The sequence below is a fragment of the Paralichthys olivaceus genome, chromosome 23 (assembly GCF_024713975.1).
Source record: "Paralichthys olivaceus isolate ysfri-2021 chromosome 23, ASM2471397v2, whole genome shotgun sequence".
NCBI lineage: Eukaryota > Metazoa > Chordata > Actinopteri > Pleuronectiformes > Paralichthyidae > Paralichthys > Paralichthys olivaceus.
In genome coordinates this window covers 13,920,410-13,937,079 of record NC_091115.1, presented here as the reverse complement: position 1 = coordinate 13,937,079, position 16,670 = coordinate 13,920,410, and the positions used below count along the sequence as shown (strand labels likewise).

The window sequence follows — 16,670 nt, the reverse complement described above, 5'->3', positions numbered from 1 at the left end:
TCCTCTGGGGAGCACGGAAATTATAATTGTATTCATCTGTGGCTTTCAAATAGGAAATGATCTATTCCATTAAAGACTGATTCCTGTAATTTGCAGGCAAAATATCATGACTGCATCATTATAGACTACCGAATGAGGTTTCAACAACACAGCAGGCGTTTCCTATTTGACAAGAATCTTTGAAGAAGGAATGTTGTTTGTCTTGAGAGGTGCAGCAAGGTGGGTATGGTCAGAGAAACAAGCCCGTAAAGACTTAACAACGCTGCAGCTGTGAAGGTTGTGTGGCATACAAAAGGAAAAACAGTTGGAAAGCAGGAAGTGGATCTGTTGCTCAGACTTTTCTCCTCCCCAGTCTGACATCACAGCATTTAAATCGAACTTGTAGGAGGTGTGGCAGTTTAGTCTGAGGGAATAAGGGACTGCGTTTGTTGTGGAGTTTGACCAGAGATACAAGCTTCATATAACACACGCAGGTGAGTGGAGGAAGAAACGATTGACTTGAGTGGTGATTGAAGTAATGTTGTTGTGACTCTGGGATTGCTGAGACTAAAACATCTTTTAAACATTTAAACTCAGGTCAAAATGAAGAGTCTGGTTCCATTTGTTGGACTCATCTTGGTGTTTCTCTTGAGCCAAACAGAAACCAAACGGGTGAGGGTAAAAATAAAACTACATAAACCTGTTACCTTTGAAAGTCTTCTTTCTGTACTATATCTGATCTACCTTTAAGTTTTATATTTTAAAACTGTTTCTGTGATATACAAACAGGGTACGGCAGTTTCCTCTCAAGGTACGGAGCATGATGTATTACAGTTAATCATTCACATGATGGAAGGTAAAGGTTCCATATATTCATATTGATCATCCTCCCTTTGTCTTTCTCTCATTGTATAAACTACAGGAAAAGACTGCACACAGATTAAAGCTCTCTCTCCAAATGCATCCAGTGGGGTTTACGTAATCCAGCCTCATGGAGTCAAGGCCCCATTTAAGGTATCAAGTATGACATTATGCATTTAGCAATTTGGGGGGGGTGGGGGGGTTGCTTGTTTCAGACTGTAGTAAACACGAGGAAGTTTCTGCTCCTGCTCTGCAAATCTTGAATAGTATGTATGTATGTATGTATTTCCTGGACTACCTGCTCAGGTGTACTGTGAGATGCGGGCAGATGGAGGCTGGATGGTGTTTCAGAGGCGCAGCGGAGGAGAGGTTTCCTTTCACAGGAAGTGGGCTGCATATAAAAATGGTTTTGGAAACCTGACACGTAAGTAAAAGACAACACTGTTAGCTACAGTGTGTGCGTCATTAATTGAGAGCGTTTAAGTGTGGTTGTGTGTGCTGCAGTGCCAGGCTAGAACTGTGACACACCTGACAAAACACACAGTGACTATAAAAACAACTGATGTTGTTCATTGTTCAATTCCAAACAACTGTAAAAGACTGTCAAATAATAACTTTTCCTGCTTGAAATATATTTCTTATAAAAACAAAATGTCATGGATGTTGGCTGATGTTTCTATTTTATTTTCTTATCTTTTGTTCCATTTATTTTGTAAAACACTTTGTAATCTTGTTTGGATTAGTGCTATAAAAATAAATCATTATCATTAGTGTTATTATTATTATAAAGATGTAAGAAAAAGGCCATCTTATATAAACACAGACGAGACACTAAATTTTAGGCCTAAATGTAAATTACTCTGTTACAATACAGTGGAGAAAATATGAGGAAAAAGCTACTTCATGCAAGCACAAATCTGATTCACCTGCAGACAACAAAAATATACATCTGTACTGCAGCAAAGACAACTGTTAGTGTGAAGAGGTAAACCACAGGGTTTTGGGGTTAAATGGTAAAGGTATTTCAGACTCACGTGTAAATCCTCTTCTCCCAGACGACCACTGGCTCGGTCTGCAGAAGGTTTTCATTGTGACCAAGCACAAGACCAAGAAGTGGACCATGAGGGTGGATTTATCAGACCACAACGGGGCCACCGCCTTCGCTGATTACAAAAACTTCAAACTGAGAAATGGGAAGGAACATTTCAAACTGCATGTCGGGAAATACACAGGAAACGCAGGTACTTTTTCCCCAATGTCCCCCTTGTTTGCTTTGCCTTTTCCAAAGAAACGTGTATTCTGTGTTTCTATAAAAATGTTTTCATTTTCATCATGTATTCATTATTTTCAGATTGGCTTTTTGCCTCACTGAATATCCTGTACTATATGAGTATTTGTCAAGTGAAGCTGCTCACCTTGGACATTTTAAGCATCACATCATCATTATCAAATGAAGTGTTCAATGTTTTGAATCTTTATTTTTCTCATGGTGGGAACAACCTTTTTCCCCATAAAATGATTTTTGCTCCTTGTGTCACACAAGAGGAGACTTTAACTTTGTCTGCTGTTAGCTTCAACGGCTTTAGCTCTGTCTTCTGAAACAACAGCAAGCACCTGTCCTCATAGTTTGTTGTGTGTCAAGATTAACGCATATCATTTCTATAGTAAAATGCTCCACACAGTAACTTTAAAATAAGACTGGTATTCTTTCTCTTTGAAAGAACAATATCATAATTTCCTCGTCCAAATGACGAGTGAAATGTATGCATGATAAAAATGTATTTTTGCTGAAGTTGGGACAGTTCGGTGTTTTACAGCTACAGTCTGTCTTGGCTGGGTGTGACCAGTTTTTATAGCAACAAAGCTGAGTTAATATTTACATTTTAATGCAAACACACAGTGGTTGACAGATAATGAGAGTAATTCATTCCCTTTTAGAACTAATTAATCCCTCGTCGTTGGACCACAGTGTAATATTCATTACAAATGTAAATTAAGAGGATTTTAATTAATTACTTCACCAACTCTGTTTAAAGGTGATGCCATCCGTGGTGCCAACGGAGAAGTTGACCAGAACGGCTACGGCTTCAGCACTATTGACCGTGACAACGATGGCTGCTCGCCCTGCATCTTTGGTGACATTGCTCAAAGAGAATGTACCTTCACAGAGGGCGGAGGCTGGTGGTACAGTAGATGTGGTTCTGCCGGGCTGAATGGTGATTGGCATCCTACCGGTGATCACATTGGCTGGGGGTCCGGCCTCCACTGGAGAACCTGGAAATCTCACGGGGTGCACTCTCTCAAGACCAGCAGAATGATGATCAAGTCTGTGTGAGAGGAGGCCGCACATGTTTAACTTCAGGCTGGATTTTGTTGCAGCACAGCTATTTTAGTACCCGAGTGTCTCTGCTTTTAAGGTTAACTGTGTTACTTTGTTATTGTTTTCAGTGAACTGAGAAATGTGTTTAGTCGATATGTAAGGAGCAAGTGCATTTCTGTCATTATGAATCATCTATGTGCAAACATAGTCATTAAAGGCTTGTGGGTAATAATCATACACGATAAACTTTGTGACTGCCATCAATTATTTAGCGGAGACAGTTGACAAACAAAGAACAAACAAATATATGACCACATTTTCCAGGGATTTCCTGAAAGTTCCTTTAAAAACTGTCCAACTGCAGAAAGCGGATGAAACCTAAAACAAACAAACATCAAGTTCCCAGCACCTCACTCTGTGTCCAAGGACAGGACATGATGGGTCTTAAGGTGAAGACATCATGTAACTCAGCATTAGCTCAGCTTGAGATAATACTAGTGCAGTGTCCGTGGGGAAATCGCTGAAGTGAGAGAGAACAACAACAGCACTGGTGTATCCAATGAAGCAATAGTTTGGTCAAACTGCTGGTTGGATCACTGCAAACACAGAATGTGTGGCAGTGACACATCACCAATATGTTAGACTACAGCTAGGAAGGCCCCCAAATGCTTGATAAATACCTAGTTTAATATGTAACTTCCCCATACAACTAGGCAGTGTAGCTATTGTAACCTCGCTCAAATGGTAGGATGTGCTTAATCTGCTTGGCACTATTCTCAGCAGCAGATTAAGTGGTCAGTAGGACTGCGTTTGTCAGGGGTCAGGAAGTATGTTTTGCTGCAGGCCAGACCATTGGCATTGACAACTTTTTAGAACCCACCAAACCTTAAACACAAGGCACAGTGCATTACCACATACAAAAATGAAGTTTTGTCTGTATGCACACGCTATACCTTGTTACAACAGGAGCTCTGCTAAACACACTTGACAACAATTTTCACTTAACCAAACTGTTTCAACACCATTCAACTAAACCAGCCAACAAAGTCTGCACTGACGACCTCAGCCACCAGTCAGCATGATGTTGCATTGCTGCCCTCTCCTGGAGATATTTAACTATACTATATATACACTATATATACATTACTATACTGCAATGTCCAGATTTACAGATTTCCGTCATCGGTCCATGTTCTCCTCAGGAAGCAGAACAGATTCCTGTTACTGACCTTTTCATTCCCTCCAACACGTCTTTTCCTTCCAGTTCATATTTCCAGCAGTTAACCCATGAATGCTCTGCCAGTGGAAACGCCTTTAAATAACTGACGGCAAGCATATGTTTGCTTCTCTGCCCGATTGACTTCCCAGAACAACCGCTGTCAAATCCCTTTGTGGTAAAACAGTTGGTTTGGGAGATGGTCTGTTTTCTTAAACCTTAAAACAAAACATACAAGAACAAATTAATTAAACAGTTGATCTTTTCGAATATAATCTGTAAATGTTTGCGTGTCTGGCTAACAACTTTATAATCCAGGGTTACATCTAGGCCTAGGAGCATTTTATACTATTTTACAGTTTATTACAAAAAAAGTAGTGTAGGCTAACATAATGATCTGTCCTGCTCTATTGGATTTTCAAAGGACTCATAGAGCTAGCCTGTAACCTGCAGAATACTGTCACCTGTGTGTGCATCTCAGTGTGGCCAGGGATACATGAGTGTACACGCTGCTGAACTGATCCCAGTGCTGTGCTGCAGCCACAGAAGAGATGAAGACTGATCACCTATCATGTTGGTGATTGGAGCTTGCAAGAAGAGAGGTGAGCATTTGCTCTCTGCAGAACACTGCCATCTTTCTTTTACTGACTGTGTTTGTCTTCATCTGTCCACTACATAACAAGGGCATCCTGGAGGTGACAATCTGCCTCTGAGAAAAACTCCTTCAAGACTCGTCCTTGTTTGAAATGTCCAGTATTAGACTTTGGGAAAGTCCTACAAAGCTAAACACACAAAAGTTGACACATAGATTGGGCTTCGTCAGCTGAGTCTGGTCCACATCTGCTTGTGAATGTAGAACAGTATAAAGTATCTCTGCAGTATAGCTGAGTTATTACTCGACAGATCTGGGCTATTTCCCTTGTGACATAGGGCCTTTCCTCAGCTGAAGAGTTTTCTCCCTCCACATTCTCTGTACTGCCAAGGCTGGAAGCCCCAGATTATGTTTATTGAGTCAGTAATTTAGCTTTCACTTGCTCTGATTTGGTTCAGATTTTGTACTTAACAATTAGGAATCGGTACAAAACTAATGTGAGCCAAGTAGAAACAAGAACAACTTCCATGTAGCATCTTTAATCTGGAGTAAAATGCAGTGCCTCTTACCCTTTTTTATACTATCCTCATGTATTATAATAAAGTCGTAAAATAAAATGTAAATTGTATGTTACATTAAACATTAAGAGGCTTTGCTCAGGATCTAAGCTTTTATAAATCTCACTGACCTCAGTGTCCAGCCAGGTTCAGTCATATTGCTGAGATAAGATATGGATTGATCTGAATACAGTTTTTGTTGTTGGAGAATTGTCTAACAATAAATATTTTACACACAGAATTAAGTCAAAATATCCCATAAGGGTGAAACACACTGGCTGCAATGTACAGTCACTGAAATAGACTGTATATGAAGATGGATGCAGCGTCTCCTCTTCCTCCCACTATCAGAAATTGAAGCCAAAATATCCTAGTTACGAACACTGCCATCTTGGGGCCTGCATAAAGTGAACACTTGAACATACATGAGTGTGATAAGAACTATCAGAAGTCACAAGATCCCTTCACATGATGTGTATAGGATTATTCAGCTGCTGGCTGGTTTCAAGAGCACTGTAAAGAAAAACTGAAATGGAAAACATGAATAACAAAAACTCTTCAGTAGCTAGTAGTGAACATGTAAGAGGTTAGTGGAGAAAATATGTTTTCAGGACCTCCAGAGTGTGAAATCACGATTATAGTATAGTCCTTAATGTTATTAATCTGGTCCCCCATGGCGCACTACTCAAAATTACTTTGTGGTGTTCTCATTACATTGGTATCTCAGTAATAATCACTTTAGGACAACCAACGATTATGTTTTGTACTAATTTTTGTAGAGAGATTTCATTTAATGATTTACTCTGGTACCACAAATATTCCCATTGGAACCAAACACTGAGATCTCAGGAAGCACGTGGAGCAGCCACTCCTGCAGTCGCGCGTAAGGACTGCGACATAACCAGCTCCACGAGCCCAGAGAGGCCGACAGGATGAGGGGGGCAGCTGTGGAGAGCAGCTGTGAGTCAGATCTGAACCATAGGTCTGAACCATAGACTGTATATGAAGAGGTCTGAACACTCAGCGTGGGAGTAAGATAGCGGTGGGTGGAGTTAGCGAAGCTGCAAGTGCCAGGAGAAGTTGTTGTTGCCTCCACACGCCGGGGTCGTGCGTAATGACTGTGGCCGCTGCCGCCGCCGGTGAGGAGGATGCTGGAGCATGAGGCAGGAGCTGACATGCGACTGGTCCGTCAGATCAGCGCAGGCATGAAGATCCAGGCCGGGGCCGAACACTGCAGCAGCAAAGTCGGGGAGAACCAGGAGAGCCAAGTGATCTGTGTGCAGTGTCAGGACGAGCTGGTGCGGGTTTGTCCGGGCAGTCCGCGCAGTCCGCGCAGTCCTCGACGCGCCATCGCGACGCGCCTCTCCTCCGGATCCGCAGGTAAAGGCATCACATCATAGAGCCAATAACAGCAGAATGCACATATTCCTCATGTTTAATCGATGAGGCAAACCAATTCCCCTCACATCCGATGTAAAGTGAGGGTGTGGTGCTCCAGTGTGCACTAAGTGACGACTTGGAACAACAAAGTCACATAAAGAATTAGTGGAACACCACATTCCATCCAAGAGTTTTGAATTATCACACATTAAATTTTAGTCTGTGAGTTTATGAGCTTCAGTATGGTGTGCAGGGAACATCACATACCAAAGTAATTAGAGGACTTCAGTAATAATTCATTTTCTTATAAGACTGTGAGCCAGTTGGTCATATTGGTATTGTAATAACTGTTGTTGGTACATTGTAAAATAAGATAAATCTGTTAATCCAGAGAGATTAGAGAGCTTGCTCCAAGATAACGGTCTCATAATAGAGTCTCATAATATAGTAGAATAAAACAATAGACTATAAAGTATACATGTATAAATGAAAATGTAAATATAAAGTGTATACACAAACACCACACCAATGCTGCATTAGAGTACAGAACTGTTTGTCTTCGTATCTGATGCTCAAAATAAAACAGTAGTTAATCCTTCAGCCTGTGAAGTTACGCTCCTTTAAGACTGTTTCACTACTAGACGATAGTTTCCAAAAATGCTGCTGTAGTTCTATTAAGTCGACGTCAATACGAAGAACATGTTTATCTCAATGTAAAGCACCATCTGATGATGAATTATGAATGTCAGTGGAAGCAGCTCTGTGGCTGATTTGTTAAATCCCTGTGCTGACTTCCCACAGCTTTGGTAATAAATGATACCTCCTGCAGCTTTATCTCCTAACATGTAAGCAAATACAAGCGCCTGAGCTGAAAAGACTCCCGGTCAGTGATAAATGTCTGTGCTGTGCTGCCGTTGCTCTTCCCTGCTGCAGCTGTAGGTGTCAGATTGGAGAATAAGGAAATGAGAGTTTTCTATGCGAGTTTTTCAAATGGCTAAACAAGCAGAAATGATTGTATTCACTTTTCAGTGAGATGAAGTAATGCGAGGTGGTACCTGGCTGCAGTGCCACAGTCTTTTCCTCTGCTGACACAGATGACACAGAGAAAAATGATTTAACCTCTATATCCCCAGATAACTATGAGTTCTAAATTAGGTCTTTAACTTCCAGTGTCAAGGTTATTTTATTAATTGACCGTGGAACATACAAACCAATGTTCCTCCTCAAGTAATTCTTGTACTTCAATAGTTTTTTTTACTGTGTGTAGTTGTTGAGCTACTGATTTCCCATGATAGTAATGACCAAGACACACAAGCCAGTTTATATGGAGCTTGCTAATAAAGTGATGAGCAACATTAAACGACCAGTGTATAGAATTTAAAGGGATTCTTTTGACAGAAATTAAATGGAATATGATATTCAGAATGATGTTTTCATAAGTGTATGATCACCTGAAACTAACTATTGCTGTGTTATTATGACGTGACATATTGCAGACAAACCAAGCACTGGCGGGGGGGCACCATAGGTTCTCCCCCATGTTTTGAGGGAAAGGGGTATGAGCTTACAATATGGTGTGCAGGGAACATCGTACCTTACATCAGGCATCTATATTGAAGCTGCACAGTTCCCAGTCACACAAAACTCTGATAAAGCTCGTGTATGGTACCTGCCAATCACCAAATAGCAAAGTTAGCAACTAGCTAGGTCTATAAAATATTGGACCATTGTCTAATATAACGTAAAGTACGAGTATCTCACATTTCTGTCACATTCATTCCTCCTGTTACATGGTGCTCCACTGAGCCCACAGTCATCAGACCTGCAGTTTAAGAAGAGGCCACACTGATAAGAAGCTGAGAAACTCATGGAGGTTTTAGTGCATCATTTCCTGATGATGGTTTTCTTCATGCAAGTCTTCCAGGATTATAGGTTAATTCCCATTCTACTGCTAGAGTCATGAATTTCATTCATAGTGTCCTACCACAGTGGATGATTCTGCTCCCTCTCTATATAAATTGGTAGACTAAGGCACTAAAGATGCCAGAGTCATGGATTTTATTTCCCTAGCTCTGCCAAGGTCAAGGGTTTTCTCCCTGTGTAGTTCAATGTGTGGAGCAGGCCACTGACATTGCAGGATTAGGAGTTTCACTCCTGTAATGCTGCAGGGTCGTACTTTTACTCAAGCTCTCAGGAACAGAACAAGGCTCAGTGGCTCAGTGAACACATTCACAACTATAGAAGACATGACACTGTGGGACCCAGAACAACCTTTTTCCGTATTCATCTACTATTGAAGTAAAGCTTGTGTAATGTTCTACTGGTCACCCATGTTAAAACAAAAAATGCTTTTGCTGCACTGTAAGTTGCTCTCTGTTCCTCTCACAGACCGTGAGCCCAGCAGCAGCAGCTACAATGTCTCTTCAGGAACCTTCTACAGCTGTGTCAGTCAGATCACCATCGGTAAGTGCACTATGTTGCATATACCTAATAAGGTTCTCTAAATGCTTTGCATGTTTTAATATTTTCTTATACATGGACAAAATCATTTTGTACCTAATACTTTAAAATCACATCCAGCAGGATGTTGTTACGTGTCCAGTTCTTACTGGCTTCACTTTGTACTATTACAGTTTAATGTGGAGTTCCATACTCAAGCTATTTGAGTGAAAGTATCTCAGAAAGTTTTGAATGGATTTGGACAAAACCTTGGTCATTCACCAGAGACAGATGTTTAACCTTCCCGACCTAAGGGGCTGCATGGTGACAAGCATGGTTTTTCACTAAAAGACACATAATTTGCAAACATCCCTGAACTGGTGCAAATACAGAAAACACTGCAACAGGAGAACTAATTTCCAGGCCAGAAAATAATTGACAGGCACTTCTCATATTGCATGTCAGGCCCAAGTATTATTAAATGTATCTTGTGGAGTCTTTAACCACTAATAGCACAATGGAGAAATGTTTGGATGAGTGGGTCCACGTTTGATTCTATTCCATTTACCATTTGTGTCCTACAGAGTGACTTCTGTGTCTGCACACATCTACCTGAACTTAATCCATATGAGGTGATGCTCTACTGGGCCGCTCTCTAACTGTAAGAACCTCTTGAAGGCTCATCTCTTCTGAGAGCAGCCAACACCTCTAACACCACTAATGTCTGACCACCACTTACATGATATCCTGCACTTTGTTTTAATTATCATATTTAGTGTTCTCTCACTGCACTGAGTGTTTACCCTCAGTTGTAAGTCAATTTGAATAAGTTTCAGTAATGTGGCAGGAAACATAGCAATGCAGAGGCAGGGAAGAACAAGACAGTGAACTAACAATTTGTAGTATTTTTGCAAATTTTTCATCACTTGGAAAAATCCTTTGACAGAAGTTATTAAAACTCAAGGATCCAAACAAGGGATTTTATCAAGAATTACAGGATATTAACAAAACCCGTGTTTGCCAACAAAAATATGCACAGGGCAGCTTTAAAGAGGATCTTCTACGATTTTACACATCACAGTCTGTGTTGGGGGGAGCACCAGAGCACTCTCTGCATGAGCGACAGAAGTAAAGTTCTTTGCAGCCGCAGAAGAAACTGCTCAAAGTCTGATAAATTGTCTCGAGCAATTCGCTTTAGTCAGTGTCCTTTGGGACAGAAGACTACAGGTTTGAAAATGAAAAAAAAAGTCTAAATGTGCAGATCTAGAGAGAACTGAGCTTATTACCAGATGGTGGTGCGTCCTCATTTCTGCTTGAGACTCAAGGTTACATCACGAGCTAATGTAGCAGCTAATGTAGCACACCTGAATTGCTGACCAAACTGTCAGCAGTCAGGTTGTAGTAATGTGGCTGCCAGGTTTTGATAAGGATGGCACTCAGTAGAGCATATATCTCTGCCAAGGTCCATCAGTGCCCTTAAATTCAATCAAGCTGCACCAAGTTCCACACACTCATAGAAACCAGCTGCCTAAAAGTGCCTGATTTATCAAGATGCATGAATAATTCCCTGGGTAAACGGTGAGAATGTTGAATAATGCCCTAATGGACTGGGGTGTAAACATAACCTCCTTGGTGTGTGTGTGTGTGTGTGTGTGTGTGTGTGTGTATCATTGTAGAGCTGCTGAGTAGTATTCTGCTGTATAAATGATAAGCATTCTAACAGCAGGCCAGGAGTCAGACTACAAGCTAAGATTTTCCAAGCAGTAAGGAAATTAAAGATTTCCCCTGACATCAAACTTTATTTGTATATCAAGATTTTCAGACAGCAAATAATGCATTGTTGACGAAGCTGTCTGAAATAACTTTCCTGTCTGTCACAAAACTGCAGCCTCCTGCCATTTGCAGTATTCAGACGTCGCCCTGTGACATGTTTTCGATGAATATCCCAGCGGAGCCTGGTTAGTGAGGGAGGCTGGAGGCTGTGACAGTGAAGAGTTTGGGTTCAGTTGAGGCTACACTCCTGCTGCTGCTGCTGCTGCTGCATGCAGGTGTTCCTCTCCTCCCTCTGTGCTTAATAAATAAATAATAAAAACTAATGAAGTGCTGAGAGAGAGTTTTGGACCGTTGAGATTCAACCTCTTGGTTTTACAAAGAGAAAAAATCTATAGTGTTGCCCTGCACCCTGAGATCAAAAAGAGTTGTGAGTTTAAAAGCCCAGGCCTTTGTTTTAGAGGAAAATACTAGTCAGCATCACTGTAGGTTCTTAAAAAGTTCTAATCGATTATAATCGTCCATTAATTCCACCGTCTTTCAATGTTGTTGGAATTTACTGCAGTTGTGCCGCTGATGGACGGAGCTAATCTCTGGCCTGTGGCAGGGATTAATGTGAAGGATGCCATGAAAAACAATGACATGCAACGAAATGCCTACAGCACTGAATGATAACTGCTGTACATTCATAGATCTGAGCTCAATTGAGGCCTGTTTTACCCTGAAATATTATTTAATATTTTAGCATGAGTCAAGATACATTGTCAGGAAATATAAATTCACATTTCAGGAATACTTATTAGGGTTGTGCTGATACTGTGCTTTTTGATTTATCAAATGTATTGTCTGAATTTCAAAAGAATATCAAGGGAGCTTTCGACTTTATGTAAAACAGACATTTATCGTCAACTTTAATAGATGTCGTAGTTTCCCTCAAAGATAAAAATCATCTACTAGCTGTATCTGTCTTAATGTGTCACACTGCACTGCAGCACCTACACCTGAAATCACTCCTGCAAATTTCTGATGATGGTAACTTTAATGCTACAGTAAATAGTCCTGTGAAGAATGTTGTTTGCAAGGGGGAATGAATAATCGAGATGACAAAATGAGACCCAGGAACCAAAGAGACCTAACGATGCCAGGAGAAGCAATATCTCAGTCCCAACACATCTCATACAGATGCTTATCCAGTTTATTAAAAAGTGACACCAAGGGGTTCTGACCAAGCGTCTCAGCCAACACTTGTTCTTCATATCGGCTATAGGCTGATATGGACCAGTATATCATTGCAGATGACTGATTTGTCAGCAGTAATTAATATCACATGTTTTTTAAATGCTTTCTGTCCTGATAGTGCTCATCCAGATCAAGTCCACATTTTGAATGCTGCCGAGCGCAATGTACGATTGTTCTTCTATAATGCTTTCACTTCATACACCGTTTACAGAGTACAGGACGAGAGGACGATGGGAGAGGGTGGGAAATCGTTCAATATTTTTAAAATGTAGCCTCCTCCTGCTAGAGGTTTTCCAGGATGACCAATTTTAGCTTTTAGCTCTCGAAGAACAGCACCCTCCTTCTGTTTTGTGCCATATTACGACTCCAGGCATGAATTTTCTTTCAGTTTGGTTCACAATGTCAGCTCGTGCTCATGAAAGGCTGCATAACAAAGTGGGATTTGCATTAATTATTGTGAAAAAAACTGCCTCTGGAAACATAAAGCACATAAAACGTGATAATAATAATTATTTATATATATATATAATATTAGTTTGAGCTATTTTTTCTCTCTTGACCTTGAAGAGTAATAACATCTTTTGCAGAATACTCATGTAGTACATCTAATCCTTGAGTGTAGTATTTCACTGCAGGGAAGCTACAGCAGCACGGACTGCCAGGATCACATGAATTGTTCAAACACACTCTTATAAACCCAGAGGAAACATTGAACACCATTAGTGTTTTTCCCCATAATGCCATCCTTTCTTCCACATGAAGGTCTTCCACTAATCTCCCTGCGTGATTACTCTTACACTCCGCTCAGGCTCGTCACAGCACAGAGCACCGTGTGGCCCAGATACCCGCACCTGCATTTGTTTTCTCACCTCCGAGAGTGGGAGGAAGTGAAGGTGCTACATATCTGGGCCTCGCTCTCCTCAGAGAGCCATGTGGGCACTTTTTTCTGATGACTGCGACATAGATATCGCTTAGAACACACTACGTCCTGAACGGCTGCGTACCATGAGTTTTGGAGGTCGTTCGGATGGATGCCAGGTGTAGATTATCAGCTCCACCCCGCCCCCCGCCATTTCAGGTCACTTTCATTGGATGTTGAGGATTGTTGGCTCAATGTATCTCACAGTTATTTAATGGCATTTTTGAATTGTGTCATATTCTACTACATACCTGGAACAGGTTTAGTATAAACACTGACCTCATAGTTACAAAAGTGCCTTGTTTCATTGGACCTTTTCTGAAAGTCTAAAATCCTCCAGCTTTGTTAGCGTCCATCAAGAATAAATGCAATTTTATTTTTATGGGCTTCAGGAGCATCAGGTTAATGAAAACCTTTTTTTCTCAATCAGCTTGATAGAGTCCTACATAAACACAACATTTCTTGCCAAAGATGAAGTGAGTCATTTGGGAAATTGAAATGCGACAAGTTTCTGAGCACCAGTCAGTAATCAGCAACGTTTGAATTACAATTTTGAATCCTCTGTCTGATCTATATTTTTCTCTGCCGTGCCGCTGCAGATCGAGCATGCCTAAGTCACTTCAAATATTTTTCATTACATTTTCATAAATTTTTATGCACAAATATATTTAGTTAAATTGAAGTGGTTTATATTTTGTAAAGGAGTAAAAAGGGAGATTTTTTATGTAATGTACTCCTTGACTGTTTTTGTTTGCGAACCTTCACGCACTTGAAAGAGAGAGAGAGCAGTCAGATTGTTCTTGTTATTAAGTGTTGTACTAGACAAATTCCCTTCTGGGACAATAAACATCTCACTGCTCCAGTTTTTGCAAGTGCTGACATGAGCACTAACATTATTCTGGGGGACGCCCAACCTAAAGCGCTTGCACCCCCGTTGTGTGAAAGCCCCTTAATTTTTTTAGGGAACTGAAGGCAGTCAAACAGCAGAGATGAGATGTGAAGCTCAGATGAAGCTCGTCCCTCCTCTTCCTCAGCCGAATGTGCGGTGTGAGGCTCAGAGACAGCCAGGCGTTCCTCTAGTCTGCTATTGATTGGGCTGTGTTTGTTCTTTGCTGATGTGCCTCCGAATTCTGCTGGGCTTTGTGTTTCACAAGAAACCAGGAAGTGTGTGTGTGTGGGTGGGGGGTGAGGGTTGGGTGTTCCTTAGTTCCACCCACCCCCCGGTGTGTTACATAACAGCAGTGTGTATGAAATCAATCTCATCATTTATACGTACTGTATATTATGCAACTAAGCACTGTCCTAATTCACAGAACTTTCATTTTAACTTCTACACATACTTAATTCAAAGTATAGTCTGAGCCATACTTTGTTTATGACGCCCTGCTGGGTTATGGTTAAAGAAAATGTAGATATTACTGCATAGAATCAAAGTCTATGAACTCTGGAGTCTGACTCATACCCGATCAAAGTATAAACACTTACACAAATCATAGAAATAGAGGAGGGTGACGTGACAAAGCAAATTTAACCCAAAGACATTCTGTCTACGTAGGCACTTGCATAGAAGGGGCAGTCGCTGAATACCAGACTGATAATAACTTTCAACTACATAATGTAATTAAATAGACAAATGTTAATTAATACAGTATAATTTCAGATGGTTTGTAGCATTTATGTCACCCACGATTTAAAAGATTCCAAACTATTTCACTCACACGGCATTTTTAGAAAGTAAAATGCTTATGATGTGACAGAAACCAAAAGAGAACCATAAGAAAATCTGCAATCAACAAAGACAACTGCCAAGAGAATAGACAAAAAAAAATGTGTTCAGGCAAATAAAACTAGGGAAGCAAACAAAGCCAGAGGGGAACAGGCAGGAATCTAACACAAACAACATATTTAAACATAATATTCCGGCAGCTGAAATGGGGAAACACAAGGCTACTTAAGTCAGCCATTGAATAAAACAGGAACTCCTGTATCTCAACACAAAACCCCTCCTGAAAACTGACAACTATTAATAAAGTTCAATGGAAAAATTATCATTGTTTATTCCTTAAGCCCCTCCCTTAAGATAAGGATTAAATATCTCTGTCAAAAATCTCTTTCACTTACTATATCAGTAATTTCAGATTTACTGTTTTTTTACCTTTGTACTGTCTGAAACAAAAACGTTGGACTGAAAGCTGTATTTTAGTTGAGAATATGCTTTTCTCTCGACAGCCTGTACATTTCGTTCTGTGAAACATGAGATTATCATCAGTTTGATGGTGTTGGAGTTACATCACATTTGTTGTGATGTTAAGCAAATCCTGTTCCACTAGAGGGCAACATTGGTAAATACATTACAGGGATACTTTTGACTGCTTGTCTCCCAGCATCATAAAGAGAGAAAGAAGTTACAGAGTTGTGTTTGTAAATACAAGTATAATCCCCTATTGATCATGTTTAATTGCGAAAACCTTTAGTTGTTGGTGTTATATTTCCCTTTAGAGCTAATTTAATTAATGGAATTGATTATTTTTTAACAATTTTGACAATTGATTAATGGTGTCGGTCTTGTTTCTTGCAAAAAATGCCAAATTCTATACAGCTCAGGTTCTCAAATGAAAATATTTGTCATACATTTCAATTAATGTTATTGCTTTTTGACACTTGAAAAATGTGTGTTATTTTTCTAACATACCTCACATTTCTTTGTTCTGATTGCGGTGCGTTTGCAGGGATTGAGCTCGGCGGTCAAGTGGCTATCGGGTTCTCCCACTGGAAGAGTCCTTTCCCATCGAGCGGTCCGAATCTTCCCAGTCCGGACTGTGTTCACTCCGAAGCCTCCGCCATCCCGCCCATCGGCGAGCATCCAGAGCCAGTGTCCTGCCCGGCATCGCTGTCCATCACCCCGCTGCCCACTTGCAGCTCAAGCCAGGAGACGCTCTGTGACAGCAGTACAAGTACGTGAAGTTGAATAGTGTAATACATTTTTTATATGGGAGGCATCAGGAGCAGCAGACTAATGTTTCAATTTGTAAAACCTAGATCAGCTTGGATTGATTGAAATGCTGCATATTTTCTGATGAGCCCTAGGAAGAGCTAATATTCTCCAAAAACACTTTCTCCTACTCTGAAACAAATCAATCAGCACAGGTCAGCATTGACTTCAATTGTATTGAATTCTGCTGCAACAAAGTTTACCCGAGAGAATTTTTCAGTGAACTATCCCTTTAAGTGTTTTTAGTAGAAAGTTGTAGATTGTGTGTCTTTACTGAGCTGCAGTAAAGTTAAGTTAAATACTTGAACACTGGGTGATACCCACTGTATCTGTTTAAAGCTTCATATCAACCATAACTAAGAAATGTTTGTTTTTTTACGCCCGTGGCTTTGGTGTCCTATCACTT

General features: G+C 40.5%; 2 protein-coding genes across 2 annotated transcripts in view; both read left to right on the top strand.

Annotated features, from left to right (window-relative positions):
- The first annotated feature begins 247 nt into the window (after nucleotides 1-247).
- On the top strand, nucleotides 248-3,406 carry LOC109637483 (angiopoietin-related protein 5). Its single transcript, XM_020099856.2, has 7 exons — nucleotides 248-473; nucleotides 577-651; nucleotides 769-790; nucleotides 902-993; nucleotides 1,147-1,264; nucleotides 1,896-2,081; nucleotides 2,877-3,406. Exons 2-7 carry the CDS (start codon nucleotides 583-585, stop codon nucleotides 3,173-3,175), a joined length of 786 nt encoding a protein of 261 aa, XP_019955415.2. The 5' UTR covers nucleotides 248-473; nucleotides 577-582; the 3' UTR covers nucleotides 3,176-3,406.
- A 3,032-nt stretch (nucleotides 3,407-6,438) lies between these two features.
- LOC109637566 (anoctamin-4) overlaps nucleotides 6,439-16,670 on the top strand; it is a 40,053-nt gene continuing 29,821 nt past the window's right edge. The window contains exons 1-3 of the mRNA XM_020100024.2: nucleotides 6,439-6,905; nucleotides 9,294-9,368; nucleotides 16,002-16,226. Of these exons, the coding sequence (XP_019955583.1) occupies nucleotides 6,674-6,905; nucleotides 9,294-9,368; nucleotides 16,002-16,226 (532 nt within the window). The 5' untranslated portion in view covers nucleotides 6,439-6,673. The remainder of the gene's footprint in view (nucleotides 6,906-9,293; nucleotides 9,369-16,001; nucleotides 16,227-16,670) is intronic.

What these genes read in the sequence shown, in the direction of transcription:
- LOC109637483 (XM_020099856.2), top strand. Translation starts at nt 583, where the DNA reads ATGAAGAGTCTGGTTCCATTTGTTGGACTCATCTTGGTGTTTCTCTTG. An exon ending in GCCAAACAGAAACCAAACGG is followed by an intron (nt 652 to 768) that starts GTGAGGGTAAAA and finishes ATATACAAACAG; the next exon opens with GGTACGGCAGTTTCCTCTCA. An exon ending in GAGTCAAGGCCCCATTTAAG is followed by an intron (nt 994 to 1,146) that starts GTATCAAGTATG and finishes CTACCTGCTCAG; the next exon opens with GTGTACTGTGAGATGCGGGC.